At 39.0% G+C, this 18230-nt stretch overlaps 3 protein-coding genes and 1 long non-coding RNA gene across 5 annotated transcripts; 1 reads left to right on the top strand and 3 right to left on the bottom strand.

Annotated features, from left to right (window-relative positions):
• Positions 1-1123: 1123 nt before the first annotated feature.
• LOC109624165 (cytochrome c oxidase subunit 5A, mitochondrial-like) lies at positions 1124-4565 on the bottom strand. The gene is made up of 5 exons (XM_020078671.2): positions 4373-4565; positions 3434-3550; positions 1869-1990; positions 1630-1747; positions 1124-1541 (listed from the first exon to the last, which is right to left on the bottom strand). The coding sequence occupies exons 1-4, from the start codon at positions 4560-4562 to the stop codon at positions 1634-1636; spliced, it is 543 nt and encodes a 180-aa protein (XP_019934230.2). The 5' UTR covers positions 4563-4565; the 3' UTR covers positions 1124-1541; positions 1630-1633.
• On the top strand, positions 3643-5331 carry LOC138410810 (uncharacterized). The gene is made up of 2 exons (XR_011243426.1): positions 3643-3816; positions 4747-5331. It is a non-coding gene; the product is annotated as an uncharacterized lncRNA (long non-coding RNA).
• A 1280-nt stretch (positions 5332-6611) lies between these two features.
• On the bottom strand, positions 6612-7479 carry LOC109648243 (ribonuclease P protein subunit p25-like protein). Its single transcript, XM_020114035.2, has one exon. It carries the CDS (start codon positions 7348-7350, stop codon positions 6733-6735), a length of 618 nt encoding a protein of 205 aa, XP_019969594.2. The 5' UTR covers positions 7351-7479; the 3' UTR covers positions 6612-6732.
• A 1992-nt stretch (positions 7480-9471) lies between these two features.
• Positions 9472-17588, bottom strand: LOC109624084 (protein mono-ADP-ribosyltransferase PARP6-like). 2 transcript variants are annotated; one of them, XM_069528268.1, is made up of 23 exons: positions 15847-17586; positions 15684-15757; positions 15178-15255; positions 14853-14947; positions 14710-14770; positions 14240-14330; positions 14087-14153; positions 13572-13721; positions 13337-13478; positions 13101-13232; positions 12258-12353; positions 12074-12166; positions 11859-11984; positions 11694-11759; positions 11522-11589; positions 11368-11416; positions 11113-11225; positions 10934-11006; positions 10742-10811; positions 10478-10557; positions 10320-10377; positions 10139-10223; positions 9472-10055 (listed from the first exon to the last, which is right to left on the bottom strand). In XM_069528268.1, exons 2-23 carry the CDS (start codon positions 15684-15686, stop codon positions 9959-9961), a joined length of 1893 nt encoding a protein of 630 aa, XP_069384369.1. In that variant the 5' UTR covers positions 15687-15757; positions 15847-17586; the 3' UTR covers positions 9472-9958. The 2 variants fall into 2 exon arrangements, with proteins under 2 accessions (XP_069384369.1, XP_069384370.1); XM_069528269.1 differs by lacking the exon at positions 11694-11759 and having other exon boundaries at positions 15847-17588.
• Positions 17589-18230: the final 642 nt, after the last annotated feature.

Here is an 18230-nt window from a genome sequence, read left to right as displayed (position 1 = left end):
CCTTTCACCTGAGTCTTACACACTGGACCCTTAACTTCCATTATGTTATATATGAAAGAGCTTCAGACCAAATACATGACACTCAGTACAATGCATGCTTCCACAAAGGCCAGGCGGTCCTCTTCATTTGAATCAATACAAGACCCATGAATTGTTCCGTAGAAATGTTGACAAGTTCTTCGTTGACCCAAAACGCATTCTTCCCCCGACTTTCATGGAAACCCATTAACAGGCTGAGGTGAAAACATAACATCCTGGGCGGAGCCACTTAGAGAGGAATTACAATTCAATCTCAGTGTGGTAGAAAACAGGATCAGTCACGGCTTTAAAAGGGGCAATTGCAAGCATATAAAGCCCAGACTGTGCTTTACTTTAAACTGTATAACAAGTAATAATCAAATGCTTTGCAGAATGTTGTTGTTGGTATTTTGGTCTCAAAAATAATATTAGCATGACAAGTAAACAGAGAATGCATTTGTGGTTTAATTAAAGTAATAAATAATTATGTGGTATTTTATGATTGATAGAAATAGTTTGAAACCTCATATTCTGTTGAGAGGTGATTGCACTGCATCTTATAAACAATTCCACATAACACACTAGAGCCTTTTAAAGCTCCATAAATATTGTAATGAGTCATCGGCACTCTAGTGGCATCCAGTCACCCACCAAAGTAGAAATAGCAGATCAATTGATGCCATCATTGTTACTTGAAGTCATGTTTCCCTCATGACTCCCAAAATATCAAAAGGCACTAATACCCAATCAACACAAGTGTAAAACATCTAAATGGTTGTTGTGGTCTGCTCCAGAAACATAATGAGTGCACAGGGATGAACGTAGTTAACTGAAACTTTCCGAGATAACTGACAGTCAGTTTATCTAAAAATATTTACTAAATTATTCAAGTAATATGATTATGACCTTAGAGCCAACATGATCAATTGGATTAAAATAATAGATTACACCCATGACTAATATTCAAAGACACAATTCTGCTAAACTACTCCCAATTTACCATGATCTGTAAGAATAGCTTTCTGTTTGTAATTGAGAAATATTTTAGAAATAAAAAAGTTGTTTCTTTAATCGTCCAGTTGTGCTGTTAATGACATTACAACAATTTCCATTTGAACAAGTTTATTTCATCAGCACGTAAATTTCTCCCTGAAATGAAAACAGTTTAAACTGAATACAGTAGAATGTTGTTTACATTCATGTGAAAACGCTGCTCCCTGGAGGGAAATTGGGACCCTCACGTGAGTGTCTAGACAAACTCAGACAACATGCAGTGTAAAGTGATGCTATGCTCCCGATTAAAGCAACATGTAAACAAGCGTTGCTTCACCATGCCCACGTACTATTTCAAATATCCAAAAATACTTATGACACTCAATAAAGATACATTTTCCTTTATTAGGTTCATCAATATTTTACAAGCAAAAGAACTTAATAAAGGCCAAATTAAATATCACATGTATTATATGAGGCAAACATTTAAGTACAATGGTTCTGTCCTGGGGATTTCCACCATGTGATATCTGAAAAAACAAAAACAAACAAATATTTATTTTAAATGCAACCTTACATGGGACATGCAGAGAGAAAAAAAGAGAATTGAATACCTACTCTTTTACAGTTTGTCAATGCCAAGGTCTTCAGGTGTGGAGACGCCAAGCTCAGATAATGTTGGCTGCAGCTCTTGGATCAGGTATGGGTAGATATCCTTATGAGGTCCTGCTTTGTGCTGGAGAAATAAATCAATGGTGAAATAAATTAATCATTAACTGAAATGACTGCTGACTGCAAAGTTGTTGGCTGGGAAAGATTCCCATAATTATTCCTCAGCTAGGAAGCTTTCATCTTACCTTCACTGCTTCCAAAATTCGGACAGCGCTGGCCAGGTCGTCTAACCTCCGACAAGCTCTCAGTGCTGCCTCAAGAATCTTTGGCTCAGGTACCAGGTCATAACCAATCAACGTGTTCATCCCTGAAGGAGAAAATTAAAAGTATTAATTTGGAGAACAGAGGCAGGAATCAACAGCTTTACTATCTACACCACATTGCTATCGTTTCATGTGTTGTGTAATTTAGATCTGCTTTTACTTTCTATTTTTTCTTCCTGTTAAGCACTTGTGTTACTTTTTTAAAAAGAAAAGTGCAATATAAATTAAGTTTTCGATTATTATTAAAAGTAAAAGGTTTAATATATTGCTTATCATTCTTATGTAAATATAATATTCCTCTGAAAAAGTGTGTTGTTAAAGTCTGATAAACTGTATCTTCAGTGTTCATGAAATCATTACTTCCACTGATGTGTATTCAATAAAATGAATTAGTTATTGTTAGTTAGAAATTTAGTACAGTGGTACAGAGAAAAGGGCATCCTGACTGAAAGATCTTTAAAGCTCAGTGGAAAACAGGTTTGTTAATTTTCAAGGTCGACTGAGGAGGCACTGGTAAGGTGACACGTACACTATTGTACCAGTGGGCAGAAGGAAAGTTTCCTTAAAAGTATGAGCTCCTTAGATAATTCGGTGTCTTCCTAACAAACACGTGAGCTATATTATTATGGAAGTAGACCAAAGAGATCATTCTGTGTGCCACTGTTGTTCAGTCATTAATACTACATTCCATACCCCAAGAGGAATATAAAGTGTAAAAGAAGGTGTGAAAGAAGAGATGCTTGATTCTGCAGACAATTCACATGCCAGATTTGTGGTTAATAATTTCTCCTATATGAAGATTATATATTAAGTGTTTTAGAATAATTTTCCTGTCCTACTAGAAGTGAATGTTTGATAACATATGGTAAAGAATTCAGTTGGCATTGAATGTCTGCCTCATTCTTTATTTTAGTGATGATTTAGCAAATTTTAGACTTTTTGAACAGCTTAACATTTAAGTTATTGTACATTTTGGTGTCTGTACTTAAACTCGGGAGATTATCAGTTATGATTTCACACTTTCAAATGGTCGAAAATAAGTATTTGACTCACAATAAGTACTGTTTTATTTCAATAACTTAGCTCTGAAGACATTTTTCATATTTAAAGGTTCAGTGACATCTGCTGGTGAAGTTGCAGCTGAATACTCCTCCCCTTCAAAACATGAAAGAGAACCTGTGGTAGCCTTCAGTTGTCATAGAAACTCAAAAGGTGTTTAGTTTGTCCAGTTTGAACGACTGTTAAAAAAGAATTTGGATATAAAGGGCCTATTCGGGGGTAACGAAAACAACACTTTGTACAATTTAGATGAAACATCACTAGGATTATTTCATATTCAATTTCTGCCAATAGATTCCTTTCCCCTAAATCTTACACAATGAGCCTTTAAGTGTTGCAGTTACACTATGAATTAATCATCTATTTGTCAATGTTTTTCAGGGCTTGCATCTTTACTGCTGAGGGTCACGACAGTTCCATTAAAGTACCTTTTCTCAGCTCCCATGCATCGATGTCTGGCTTGTTGAAATAGGTGACCCAGCGGGCATCAAACTCCTCATCCGTCTCCTGCTTCCCATGTGAGTAACACCTCGAGGCCAAAGGAGCTGCGGAATAAAACAATAAAAGTTACAGTTAATGTCAGCACTAAAATAAATCAGCGGCCTCTAGTGTCAGGTGGTGCAGGAGGCAAACTGTGGCTTGAAGGGTATCTACAGTGAGGGAGGAAGTAAAGGACAAACGCTGTGTGGTAGCTTAGTGTGGCTGTCCTGATGTGACTGTACATGCCAGGCTGACAACACACTGAAGGAACTATGGCCCTGATGATTTATTCAAATCAATGTGGGAATCGATTATTGAGTCAACATTGATTGTAAATATCATGTATTTATATGCCTCATTCATCTTCTTCCTTTCTTAAAGCTTTAGTAGCATCATTGCAGCCAACACTAAAATGATAATATGAATGTATGTTTCCTGTTTGTTACTGTCTACAGCAACACAGGTTGATATCCATGATTCTATCTCAGAGACCGGTCGGCTGAACACTGCTACAGTCACTTAACCTTACTAAACTGGTTAGCATGTTAGCCACTAGCATCGGAGGCACAACTACAGGGCCCGAGTGTGAGCTCTCTAAACGGGTCATGACAAGGACATGGACCCGGCCGAGCTCCACCCCGGGGTGGTTTCACAGCAGCACACAGAAAAACCGTGTAAAATGTCTTTGGTGCACCACAATACACGAGAAGTGACAGAAACATTAACACACTGATGCCGAGGTTTATAGTTTTAAGTGACCGGTACACCGGGGACGCTAGCAGTAGCATGCTAGCCACGTTTGAATTTCCGCTACAGCTTCTTGGAAACCCCCCACACGCTGTGAAATAACGAAACATTAACGAGTGGTAGACACGCAGAGGCCTTACCTTGGCACCCGGGCCTCGCACGGGTTACACTCCGGACCCCGGAGACGGAGAGTCGGACGGCGGCTCTGAACATGTTGCGGCGCTGCCAGCTACAAGAATCAGTGACGTTTGGCAGGAGGAAGCTAACACCAGCTAACTTAGCCTGGCACGTACGCGCTCCCCGTACTGCGCATGCGCAAACACAGCCCATTGATACTCTCTCCTGTACTTTTGACCCACTGCTTCTGACTTTGACATTCACACACACAGTGCTGCTCAGAGGTTATAGGCATGCAAACTTCATTCTTCATTCATGAATTGATTTCATATTAATTCTGTAAGCAGATTTTTTAGAGCATCGGACAGTATGGTGAATATCTCTTTTATGTTTGAAGGTCTTCTGCTGGGAATCTTGATGTGAAGTTGCCAGCCACCAGCAGAAATCAGGGATCACCAGCAGATTTTAGGGATCATCAATCATCAGCAGAGATCAGGGTTCATCAGCAGATATCAGATACCAGGGGACGCCTGCAGACCACCTCCACTGGGGGACTCTTTCTCTCATTCACTTTATCAACAGCATCCTAAAAAAAATCTAAATCAAATCAGTGTTTGGAGTGATCAAGCTAAAACAGCACCTGTTGTCTCAGGTATATTTGTTCCACAGTTTTCCAGCTAATTGGGAAAGTAGAGTTTCCATTAGTATCTTGGAAGAGCTGCCATATAGTTCCTCTGATGATGATCTGTTTCATTGTCTTCTGAGGGGCTCTGTGGGGGCCAGATAGAAAAGATCCAAACATTTAACCTACCTAAAATCTTTGCACAACACTGAACACTCAGTTGACAGTTTCTTAGGTACACATATTTAAGGTAAATGCTGTGTAATATAACAGTCTTGCAAATCATCAGTTCATATGTGTTATAATGTTCTGTTAATATTGTTTTTGAACTGTATTACTTTATAAAGACATGTATTTCCAATATTTCACCTTCACTCCACACTGACTCATTTAATGATATGCATCTCAACAGCACCACAAACTGCAATCCCCAAAATAAACACATCCTCACCTTTGACCCCATTAAACATGCACAGTAGTTCCCACAGCAAGATCAGATTTTTTATAAAGGTTTGAAGAATACAAACTGCACTCAGTCTGGATGCGAATTAGAGTTAAACAGCTTTCAGGCTTGTGGTGTTGAATTTTCCACTGCGTGTGTGTCACTATAACGGACAGAGGACAAAGGGACCTGGATCCAAAATCAACTGAGCACTGACAGTTTTAGGTGCAGGTGCATCAAAAACATAAAGGCACATTTGTTCAAAATGAAAGATGCATCCCTCCTTTCCAGCAAAGAACATAAGCTGGGATGCATTTCCTAAACTAGATTATTTGTTTTAGTGATTACAAATTCATTAAGTATATGAAAGTCAACATTTAATCAAAACATTCTTATCATACATTATTATGTTCATGAAATCCCTTGAAAAGTAGGAAACATAATATAGACGATTTGTGCAAAACTTGATTTTTATATTTTACGGCTTTCACTAAATATTGAGTACTTTTATGGTGCTTTGTTGAAATAGTGCATCAGAATATGAACATACTTGTACTGTAACTCGTTACTGCTGCTAATAATAATTACAAAGTTGGTGTGGCAACAGACTGATTTAAATTTCAACATGCACATGTATGTACAAATCACAAGGAGGAGTATCATGGTGTTTTTAATTTCTCAGTAAAGCTGCATACTGTGGATTATGAATTGATAGAACATCTTTCATTAGGTTTCATTAGCTATATATACATAAACATTAAACTATGCTAGTTTAAATTCAGAATTATTTCTTATTTGTAGGCTAATTTTGATCCCCTGTAACTCCTATACAATTATATTGACAAAAAATAGACAAGAAAGAAAAGAAAGAAAAAAATCTAAAATTTTTAAAGTAATGTGTCAGCACGTTAAATATATCGTTAGATTTGTATAGTTTTTGGTAAAAACAAAAAAAAAAGGCCAAAATACTGTCCCTCTCCCAATAACAAAATCAGCTCTATGCAGAATGTAACATCTTTATCCAACATATTCCTCTCAAATGTCGAAAAAATATCTTTATTCTAAAAAGTATTTTGTTTTTCTAATTCTCCTTATTATTATTTAATGCTAATATAATGAACATCCATATAAATACTAATTATGATGCTTTTCTATTTATTATTTGTACACAAACATCATAAACATTTAAATAATTTTTTTAACATTTAAGTTATTTCATATTCTTAGGAAATTGTGATGCTGCTGACAGGCGTGATGAAATAACCATCAGATCAGACTAATAAACAGAATTGTTCAATCTGCAGTGAGACCTGGTTGGTTCAGGGGGACCACAAGCTCCAGTCGTCCTGACACAGTCTCTTGGCTTTGTCCTGTGAGGACGGACTGTGAGCTGGCCTGAGCAGAGCCCTGCGTCTCTCTGTGTCCTCTGCAGGAACACCCAGGGACTGTGGAGGTTGGTATCCAGGCTCCTGGGGATCCAGAGGGTCTTTGGAGAGCAGGATGCAGATGGCAGGGACCGTCCTCTGCATGCTTGTCCCTGCAGCCCCCTGCTGTGGACCCTCCCAAACCTCATTCACTGTCTTATAGTAGATTTTGGACACCTGGTGCAGCCCTCCCACTTTACGTTTCAGGATCTCCACGCAGGTGATAGTCTTGGTGACTCCCCTACCTGAGCCAGTGAAGACCACCTGCCTCAGAGATGTCCCGTTGTTGTCTCTTCCCTCCCTGTGCATGCGAACTGTCACGAATCGTAGTAAATTGCGGATCTTGCTTCCCTCTTTCACTCTCATGTGCAGAAAGTCAGCAGCCAGGCCAGGGATGGGATAAACACTGCTGTCCTCTGTGCGGCTGATTCTTCTGAAGTTGCTTTGGCCAAGTTTTGAAGACACTGATGAGGATGGGACAGGGGGGTTGATGGAGGCAGACTGTGGCTCCATTGCATTGCTGCATGGGTTCAGTCACTGCTTAGAAAGCAACAAAATAACAGCAGAGGATGATGTCTCTGAGCCTGCAGCCCTGGTTATATCCATTCAAACCTTGAGATCTGAAGATTTGCCTCTTGCTCATTTGTGCAAGAAACAAAACAAAAAAACTGAGCAGCTTTAAAATTCAAACTTGTGACTTATCTTGATCTTTTGTCTGTCTTCTGTCCACGCTGCATTTCCATTAAGTCTCCACAGTACTAAGATGACAGGCAGCAGAATGAACATAGGATTTCTTCCTCTAATCCCATTGACGTGAAGGAAAAGATGTCCTTGCTCTATTCAGCTCTGAGGACAGCTGATGCCAACAAACACATATGAGGCTCGGAGCGAGACATGTAGAGTGGGACATAGTGCTCTTAAAGGCACATGCAACATTTAACAATGTCTGTCACATTCTGGGTTGTTGGTTTTTGGAGGGGGGAAGCTTTTGTTAAACCCTCGAGGGCTCAGAGATTTTATTTGTCTGTATGGTTGCTTGAATCATTTGGATGAATAACATGAGTTAATGAGATTCAACAAGGCATGTAGTTGAAACAATTCTTTGTTTTAAACGATTTGGTCGTGATTGTCACGTTTTGTTGATATTCTTCATGTACATTTTTGAAGATATTTCATCAACCTCTTGAAAAAATGTCACTTGGGGTAAAGATATTTGCAGTAGCTGTGCCAATATACAGAAATATCCCAACTTTCCCTCTGCACTATCATCACAGAGCCATATGGTCCTTGAGAAATGTCTTCCTTTGGGCTGTTGCAGCAACTTCACAGCTCTGCTCCCTTCAGCCCATCGCCAGCTGGGCTGACCCAGAAAATGCTCGCTACGTAATTTTGAGTCAATGGCATTTCAGAGACAATCACACCTCGGAGCGGCTGCTTAAAGGCATAGTTCACCCAAAAATGAAAATGCACTCATTATCTACTCACCACTATGCCGATGGAGGGGTGGGTGAAGTGTTTGAGTCCACAAAACACTTTTGGAGTTTCAGGGGTAAACAGTGTTCCAGCTAAATCTAATACAACTTGAGGTAACTGGTGACTCCTTCTTCAAATGTAAGAAAAATGTCCTCTGATATGTTCCTCTGTATGTGTCCCTGCATGGATCACAGAAAAATGTCCTCTGATATGTTCCTCTGTATGTGTCCCTGCATGGATCACAGAAAAATGTCCTCTGATATGTTCCTCTGTATGTGTCCCTGCATGGATCACAGTGGACATTTAGGCTAAAAACATGGTGTAAATGTTGTTGTTTAGAGTTTGGGGTCTCTGGACACTTGGATGACACCACAGGAGCAGTATGGAGGCATTTTATCTTTTTTATGTTGTTTTTTTACATTTGAAGAATCAGTCACCATTTACTTCAATTGTATTGGATTTGGCAGCGAACCTGTTTACCCCTGAGTCTCCAGAAGTGTTTCGTGGACTCAAACACTTCACCCACCCCTCCACCGGCATAGTGGTGAGTAAAGAGCGGATTTTCATTTTGAGGTGAACAATCCCTTTAAGCCAAATTTATAAATGAAATTATAACAAAGCCAGCACTTGTAAGAGAAGATCTCTATCCAGATGCAAACAGATGTGTTTTCATTGGTGGGGAGGCAGCTGTGGGGCTCATATGGAACCAGTACACTGTTATAATGGTGCATTTCTGCCTCAAAGGATGGTGTGCACCTCTTGTTATTCACTGACTCGAACAATGACATTCCTCATACTGTCTATATCACTCAGAGCAAATGGCAGCTGGCACCCAGGAGAACAATCCACTGAGCAAGTGTCAATTAAATGTGCAACAGTGAATCATAGTATAATCATCATGACAAGAAATTGGGATATTTGGTTTGAAATCACTGGAGTCATTGCATGTAACTCTAATATTTTTACTGCATTAGGGTTTTTAGTGTAAAGTACATGACATATATTTTTGTGTGGGGCATCTTCTTTTATTCTGACTGAAATAAGGATTAGACACAAGCTCAACACCCACGTTTTCAGTGAGGTCACAGTGTTATCCAGCTGTAACAGTCTCCACAGGTTGAATCATGAGCGTCATGGCAGCACAGTGATGAGTTTTATTCATACAGTCTATGGTTTTATTAGCTCTGTGGTGACAATGATGATCTCATATAGAGACTTGTTATCGGTTACACTTCCATCTTGTGGTGCAACACATGTATTACACAAATAACGTAAAGTAAAATGGGCCTTTGCGTTTTAGGGCAAAGTGCGTTAACAAGTAAGATGAAAACATTTGATCTGTTGCAAACAAATATTGTAGAACTTTATTTAAAAAAAGAAATTCAAATAAAAATGTTTTTATAAGACTGGCAGTAGATACATTTAAATTATATCAGATACAAGGCAAATAAAGGTTTTACAGGTCCTCGATTCAACAACTCAACACTTCCATCTCTTCCATCAAACACAATCATACATGATGAAATAAAAAAGACATCCCTTATCACTTGTCACATCTGTCAAAACTAATGTGTAAATGTTTAGATTTACTCTTAGTCCATGTTTTTTATGAAATCTACATCATAAAGAAATGTGCATGTTTGTTTTCTCAGCACAGCTTTGAAGCAATTACTTGTACGATTTCTCTGTGGATCTTGGCTTCCTGAGTGTTGATGTGGACATCTCCCACCTGACCATTTTCATACCTGAGAAAGAAGAGAAACATGGACTAAAGATAATCTGTAGATAGACGGATGATTACTTCTCTGCTGCTTTATATTTCACTCACACAAAGAGGAAGCGTGTGCACACGTTGTCAGATATCGGACACACCCAAATGTTCCCATGTTTTTGAAGGTCTTTTGAAGTTATGACTGTTAGAGACAAAGAGACACCTTTTATAAAACAATGTCCCACACAAATGTTAACAAATCAAAGCTCTTTGTTACACTACATGTTCCCGTATTTACCTTCACAGAGTGCAATGCAGTTTAGGTTCCTGCTCTGCAGAAACCGTGCTTGCTCTTCCTAAAACAAAACGGAGAACAAGATTAGATTTCGACAAAAGAAGATGTACGAGGAGCATATGAGCTCAGCCTGAACAAATGTGAACCATAATCAACTCTACCTGTTTGACTTTGTTCATTCGATTGTATTTCTTTAGGAGATCTTCTTTGGCAGTTATTTGGTGTCGACCTTTACCCATCTCTGAACAAAGACAAAGAATATGTTTCAAAAACTGAAAAGCAATAACATACAGAATGATTATATATTATTTATAGATATTATATTCGTTTTATATGCAAACCATTCTACAGATGATTGAAATGGGCTTTTATTTATACTAACTAATCCCATTTATTATTATTATTAATAAAATGGGCATTCTTACCTGAATATTCAAAAGATACACTTGACATAGGACTTAAATAGATGCCTTTCCCATATGCAGCTCCGTGAAGCTTAAATAGAGAAAATAAATATGTCCACTATAACTTTTCAAGGTCCAAATGAATATATAAAAGTCTTGTGGGTTGGAATTTCCACTGTGAAATGTTTAGACCTTGGTGTTTTCATACTCTACCTGTAGTTTGGTGTATGAGGCATTAACCAGCCCGTTTCTTAGAATAGAGTGCCAGTTTTCAATGTGGGAACCACTGAAAGATGAAAGAATCAGGGCTGAGCACATGAAGCATCATATAATCTGTGTAGATATTATTATAATTGTTATTTTTGTAGTATTACAGGTTTCATTGTACTCACTGGAAAGCGAAGGTGCTGCCGTAAAGTTTTCTGGCGGTTTGGAATCGAGCCTCTTTGGATGGAGGGTTGCTGATCAACAGGAACTGATGGGGCGTGTGCATGAACTTCAGTTGCTATATTGTGCAGCAACAGATAAAAAACATCAGTTTGTGAAAGACAGAACATGATCTAAATATTTTGAAGGTAAAATATTAACTTCTGCTTTAAAACGTGCAGCTACTGTGTTAAGAAGTTACGTGAACGGCTCTGTCGTACCTTGTTCAGTGGAAGCTTGACAATGTGGGACCTGTTGCTCGCTAGAATCCTGGTGACAAACACGAATGTGAATATGAATCTGAGAAACACTGACATGATCGCAAGTTAAATAGAACAACTACAGGAGAGAGACACTTTAGTTTGTAGCACTCACCATTGGAGCAGGGGATAAGCGAGAGGATCTAACTTGTCCATCTGCTTCCTAATTTCAGTATATGGACCCTGGAAATGAAATCGACGTCAGGAAGACTTTCAACAACTTTCAAGTTATTCTCTGAAGAAGATAAGTGTGTGACTGATGTAAGATTGATTTTCAGATCAGTCACCTGTGCCATCCTCCTGACTAATAAAACACTGTCCAGGGCTTTTTGCAGCCGGTCAAAGCTCTTTCTCTGCCACAACAAATGACAAGAATCTTTCAGAATTTAAAACCTGACATACTCAATAATCAATCAAGTAAAAAGTTTGAGATTGATTGATTGAGCTCATACCTTAGGAGTAAAGGCCAGGGCTTTGGGGTTGTATGGATCAACGACAGAGGGGTACGGCTCAAATATGATGCTCTTGCGTGAAGACTGAAGAGCAGCTCTACACATAGCGACCAGCAGGTCAATAACCTGCAAGATCAGGGATTCTTTTTCACACATAAATCTTACTGTGATCACTCATGCTTTGTGTTTAAAGTGTCTGTGTGTTTGTTACCAACCTCTGCACCGGTTGCAACCGCCTCCGTAGCTCCAGACATGACCCCCAGTGTGTAGAAGGAAAACACACACAGCTCCCTTGTGCAAACTGCAGGCTGCAAACACACAAAACAGAATAGTGACAAAGGCTCACCTGTATTTTAAAGTTCTGCTTTATTTCATTAGTTGACTGTTGCAGCAGCGTACCTTTAACATGGGGCCGTTCTGAAACACATGCCGCTCATCACACACCACACAGTATTCATTAAGCATCGGCATTCTCTGCTCAGCATACCTCATTATCTGTGTATCAAAAGAAAAATGATCTGTGTACAGTAAATCCTGATCACTTGAAAAACTCACACCCAGAGATGAGACTGTTTTAGTGTGGGCCCAGGAAACAGACTCCACATATGAGAAGCATCATGGAATCTGCTTAACCATTAAAAGAAAAGTTACAGAAAGTTCCTTCCACCAAGTTTTGTGGAAATCTGTCCAGTAGTTTACAAACCAACATTAGAACTAACCAGTAAACAAACAAATGGGTGAAAACCTCCTAGGCGGAACAATATCTCAATTACTGAGGTGCTGCAATTTTCATGGCTGGACAGGCTGGTGTCAAAGGTCACAACAAACCTTAAAGGTTATTTTAAAAAGCAGTGATTCAGCAACTATTCATTTACATTTCACTTAATTTTACCACAAGTCCAACATATTTATATTATTATCCCTCACAATCTCCTTTACATGAAGTAAAACAAAAATAAAAATTCCTGAAATATTCTTTAAACATTGTAATCTGATAATTGTTAAATTCTGATGTCACAGTATTTCTGATTATTTTACATGTTTGTTCGTGAATGCAGGTGTTTGCGGGGCTACAGTCATTTATTCATCCTCCTCATGCACAAACCTGAGGTGGAAAAAACACTCGAAACAAAAACATCCCCAGCAAAGTATCAGCATTTAATTAAATTCATATATTTCTTCACAAACTTACATATCACAATAATAGCATTTAGAGTGGATCGTATTGGAACAAGGCTTTACCTGCACTAAGAAGCCATGCTGCAGAGTGGGGGTGGTCTTACAGTGTCCGATGGCCTGGGTGCAGAAGAGCAGCTCGATCAGATGTTTGGTGCTGAGCTGTGCTGATGATTTGACTGCCGACACCAACACCCTCTGTGAAAGAAGACACACAAACACTTTTAGTAAATAAATAAAATTAAAAAAACAGTGAGACTGTTGCACAACCAGTAGCACTGGCTGTCCGGAGGGAGTCTCACCTTCCCACTGGGTGTGTAGGTGAAGAGCTCTCCTCTGGGATTCTTGATGGTGTAGTAGGTCGTGTGATTTGTGAATCGGCTCAGTTTCATGGCTGGTAAAAAAGCTCTTCCTCTCATAGATGGAGGCTGGAGCTCATTCGACCTGCTCACAGTGACGGAACAGAGAGGTGAACACCTATCCAACAACAGATCCAGTCAGACGTGAAACAGCTGGATTCCTGAAGTCGCCACTTACTTAGACAGTGGTAACCAGATGCTGAGTCGTGCTCGGAATTTCTTGATGGTTCCACTGGGCCTGAACCAGCTGTGTCTGCGCTTCTGCTGGACCACGATCTTCTCGTTGGTCAGGTGGTCCCACACCCGGGATATGAAAACTGTGAGAATACTGAGGAAGAGAACACATCAGGAAAGTGTTGTCTTTATGCAATTATGGATAACAGATAATGAGGGATGAAGTCTTACATCACTGTATCCAATCCATTTTTGCACTATTTGTGCTACTCTCTCTGTTCCTTATGACTGCATACTATGTCGTACTGTGTACTATGTTTTGAGCACTAATTCTTTTGTGTACTTATATATTCGGTTCCTGCGTACTTATATGTTGTGTCTACCTATATGTTCACACAGGGATCAGAGAGAAACAGCATTTCAATACTGTCTATGTCCTGTACATATGGCAGAATTGATATTAACGCTGATTTTGACTTTGACTGAGTCTTCCCATCACTGCCATAAGAGGACACTCACTTCTGCAGCTGTTTCCCGAGACTGAAGTGATCCATGTTGGAAGGCTGGAAGACCTCAACTGAAGGTGCTGCAGTGGGAAACATCATTTTATCAGCGGCTGGTCTCACTACATTTACTGCACAGTTATCTTGCAGCAGTGTTGTAGATGCTCACCGGGTCCATCCAGATACTGAGACAGAGAAAAGTGCAGACGGATAACAATGGGCTCTGACGGGTTAATCCTCCAGGCTTTGGCCACCTCCTCCTGTGGACACACACAAACAGCATGAACAGGCCCATGATGCTGTGACAGGAAACTTGACTGTGGAGCTGAAAGCAGACAGAGAAGATAGATAGATAGAGTACTTTATTCATCCCCGGAGGGAAATTAAAGTGAGCCAAGAAATTATATTTTGGATGCAAACAGGTGTTTTAACAGAACAATGACCCTACAGACAAATCAGAAAAGGTTCTGGGATGATAACTAAGCTAATTTTATAATTATATAATTGTGCTGAATGTATATTTTTCCATTGGACTCTGTTAAATTTTCTGTAGATGCATCGTTAGCATGTTACGTTAAATTTGTGAATTTGTGAACTTTTGATTCTAACATTTACAACAGGACTGTAAAGTTAACTTACATCCGGAAAGTTGGCGTTAATGTTTAAATCAACATCCACAGCATCGATTGGTCGATACACCCTAACAGAAGAAGAATGAGGAGAACATTAGATCATGTAAAAGAGTGCCAGGTTTAACTGAGAGAAGCTGTTCAGACGTTCACCTGACAGAGACGCCAGAGTCTGAATACAAAGTCCTGACGGCCTCGATGTCCGTCTCCAGCTGGGGGTGGTGATACAGGTCAGTGGCACAGCTCTCCTGCAGAGACAAACACCAACACACTCACCTTATGGTGCAAACAGCTCAGCACCGCAGGGCACTGACGGATTAAACCACTCAGTTCTTAACAATAGCTGAGAAGACGACTGTTACTACCATCATCACAAAAGGTTTGTGAAAACACTTTATTGTATCAAGCCTTTTTAAACAATCATATGCTGCAGTAATATTCATTGAGCTACGAGGAGGTGACTGAGAGTGATGTTTACTTGTATTCCACACAGGATCTCCCCTGTGTCACTGTCCTCGTCAGTCTGGCTCTCTGTCCACTGCTGGCACTCATTCTCCTGTCGGGTTAATGGGAAAAGCTGTTAATCAAAAGATCCTATTATTTATGGAGATAATCGTTTCCCTGTGCTCAGACTGATTTCAACATCTAACTGATCAGTTAGAGGATGTCATCTTATATCTGAGCATTTCAATACAGGATATATGATAACATGTAATATAAGTCTTGGATTAATTGAGTGATAAGGTTTTTTGTAAAAAAAAATCTGCTAATTAGGTTTCTGTTTATACTATGAGGCTGTTTTATTAATAAAATGACCCAGGGTCAGTTTCTATCTGTTCTATATTTTCAAACTAAAGCTATTCAATTCAAAAGTAGCAAATATCAACCACTGATTTATTTTCAAAATTGTCACAGATTGATTTTCTTTCAACCGCTAATCAGTTAATTGAAAGAGAGAAACTGGAGATTTAAAACTACACTCACCATGCACTCAGTCCTTTGACACTTCTTCACCAACAATCAACAGTGTCTTCGCTCCACTGTACTAAACAGAAAAACTGGCAGAACATATGCGACTTAATCAGTTCAGCTGCAATAGACAAAAGACTATATTGATAATGGAACAAGCATAAAATCAAGTTATTACCTTTCTTTAACGTGAAAATCTCCACATATTCCACTTGAGAAACCTTTTAATCCGATAAAAAAAATATATATATTTGACCCCAAAACTACCAAAACAAACGAGGATCTCTGTTTGACAGCTTGGCCGGCTCTCCTCTACCCCTGTGGTTTTGAACAGCAGGAAGTCGCACATGTTCACTCTCAGACTTCAGCGTCTGTGATTGGCTCCAGATACCGACGGACCAATCAGGCGAGCCTGGTCCTGAGAGGCTGGGGGGGATGAGGACCTGCAGCTCCACAGCTTTTATTGCACACTTACAGTCGAATGCTGTCCATTGCAATGCATGTGAAGAATATTCCTCTTTAAAAGATGACAACAAAGAAATCCACACACTGTCCTGCAGCCTCTTGAAAAGTTAGGCTGATGAATGTGTTGTAAACCTGTGATGTGAACAGAGATGACCGGTGGCAGATTTTGATGGATGGTGATTCAGGTGATGTTTGGTGTGTGTTGGTCATCCTGTCCGTCTGCGGTGCTGTAGTCTGACCTTAATCGGCAGTTACCCTTGTTAGCAGTCGCCTGCTGCTCTGTAGTCTGGTCAGATTAGGTACTTGCAGGACTGCATACATCTGTGCAAGTCTTCTCTCAACAAGTACTTTTCTCAGTAATCCACTTAGACGAGAGCAGGTGTTTGTTACGTGGCCGTGTGTAATTATAGTGGGTGGGCACAATATCCATGTATTTGATACCGTATGCTGCACATGGTCAAATATTTCTATGAACCGATCAAATAGAAAGCAAATAAATCTTCTGCTGAGATGAGTGAACACATTTCAGAAACAGCAGAACATTAAGAGCTTCACAAAGGTTGTGTCTGCTGCAGGATAATTGGTTTATATTGTATTAGAATGTGCAGTTTTGTGTTGTTGTGTCCACTCATTTTAATCACCTTCAGTTTATTATTTATAACTTTTTTTATCTGTCAAGTCAGCAGTTTTTCAATCCTGCTTTCAACAGGTGGTGTCATTGAGAAGACACAAACATGAACAAGGTACATGAATGGATTTTATTTGTTTAATATGTATTTCCATAGGAATAGGACCAGTGTCACATACCGTGGTGTTTATGGCATTGCTAAAAAATAGTGATTCAATAAATTTGATTGTAAAATCTGAATCTACAATTTAATCACACTATCCACACTATTAAAACAATTATATTGAATGAGAATTTGTTTTTATTTGTTAAGCTATTCAAAAAAATCTGGTAATATAACAAGCAAAAATAATTTGTTCAGATGACATCATGAAAAGTGTGTCGTGTGGTTGTGTGCAGCTCAATGTCAAGCAAATGGTTGATTTCATTCTGTCGACACAGCAAAAATCAAGATGAGATGAGTTTGAACATGTGGTACTTATACCACATGTCCATGGCCCTGCACATACTGTACATACATGCATACACACATGCACACACACATATATATATATATATATATACTATATGTATGGAACAATCTGTCCAGTGATATCATGTTGGCTGACTCAGTAATCTTTTCTAAGTCCCTTGGACTTCTTTGTTATGATTCTTGTGAAGACAGTTCAGTATGTACACAGTACAGTATGTTCAGTCTTCACAAGTGTATTTATGTATATGTATATAATCACAACATTTATTCATAATTTGTTTAAGGTAAAGAGAAGAAAAAGATAAGATCCTCCTTTTCTTGCATTGTGGAGGCACAGAGATCATCGATAGCACACATAAATCAGACATTCTTCTATTTAGCATGTACTGACTATACTTTTATTAGTTTTTCCTGTGTGTAGCACAGTATATTTGAATTTACACAGAGTTCCTTCAATGGGATTAACAGAAATTAAAAAAGCTCAAACGTACAGACCACATGTATAAAAACACTTCAGAAATGGTCAAAGATTAAAAACATAACAACAAGTAGAAACACAAATTGTAATGCAGGTTATGTGTAAAATGTGTAAAGGGACATTTTAATCTAATGTATACACTGAGGTCATTTAATGTGATTTACAGAGATAAAAAAAGTATAAAACTACAGACCACACAAATAGAACACAATAGAAATGGTAAAAAGTATTTATTTTATAAGTAAAGAAACACACATTATAAAACAGGTCATGTGTAAACTGTGTAATTATGAAGGCTGAAGTGATGAAGTAAGAAATAACCAACAATGAAAGGTCAGATTTTCTAAACGGTCTTCATGTAACTCAGTATGAACCTGTCAGTATTGAGTGATCCTGGATTTAAGGCGCCTCTGGTTCACTCTGTCCCAGCGGAAAGATCTGTGAAAGTGTAGATCACCGCTTGTACCTGCGCTGTATCCTTCCCCACATTCCTCCAGCCCCTCGTCTGTAAAAATGTGA

Source organism: Paralichthys olivaceus, chromosome 7 (assembly GCF_024713975.1).
Source record: "Paralichthys olivaceus isolate ysfri-2021 chromosome 7, ASM2471397v2, whole genome shotgun sequence".
Lineage (NCBI taxonomy): Eukaryota > Metazoa > Chordata > Actinopteri > Pleuronectiformes > Paralichthyidae > Paralichthys > Paralichthys olivaceus.
Note: the sequence above shows the minus strand (reverse complement) of the source record. Positions and strands in the feature narration are given on the sequence as shown.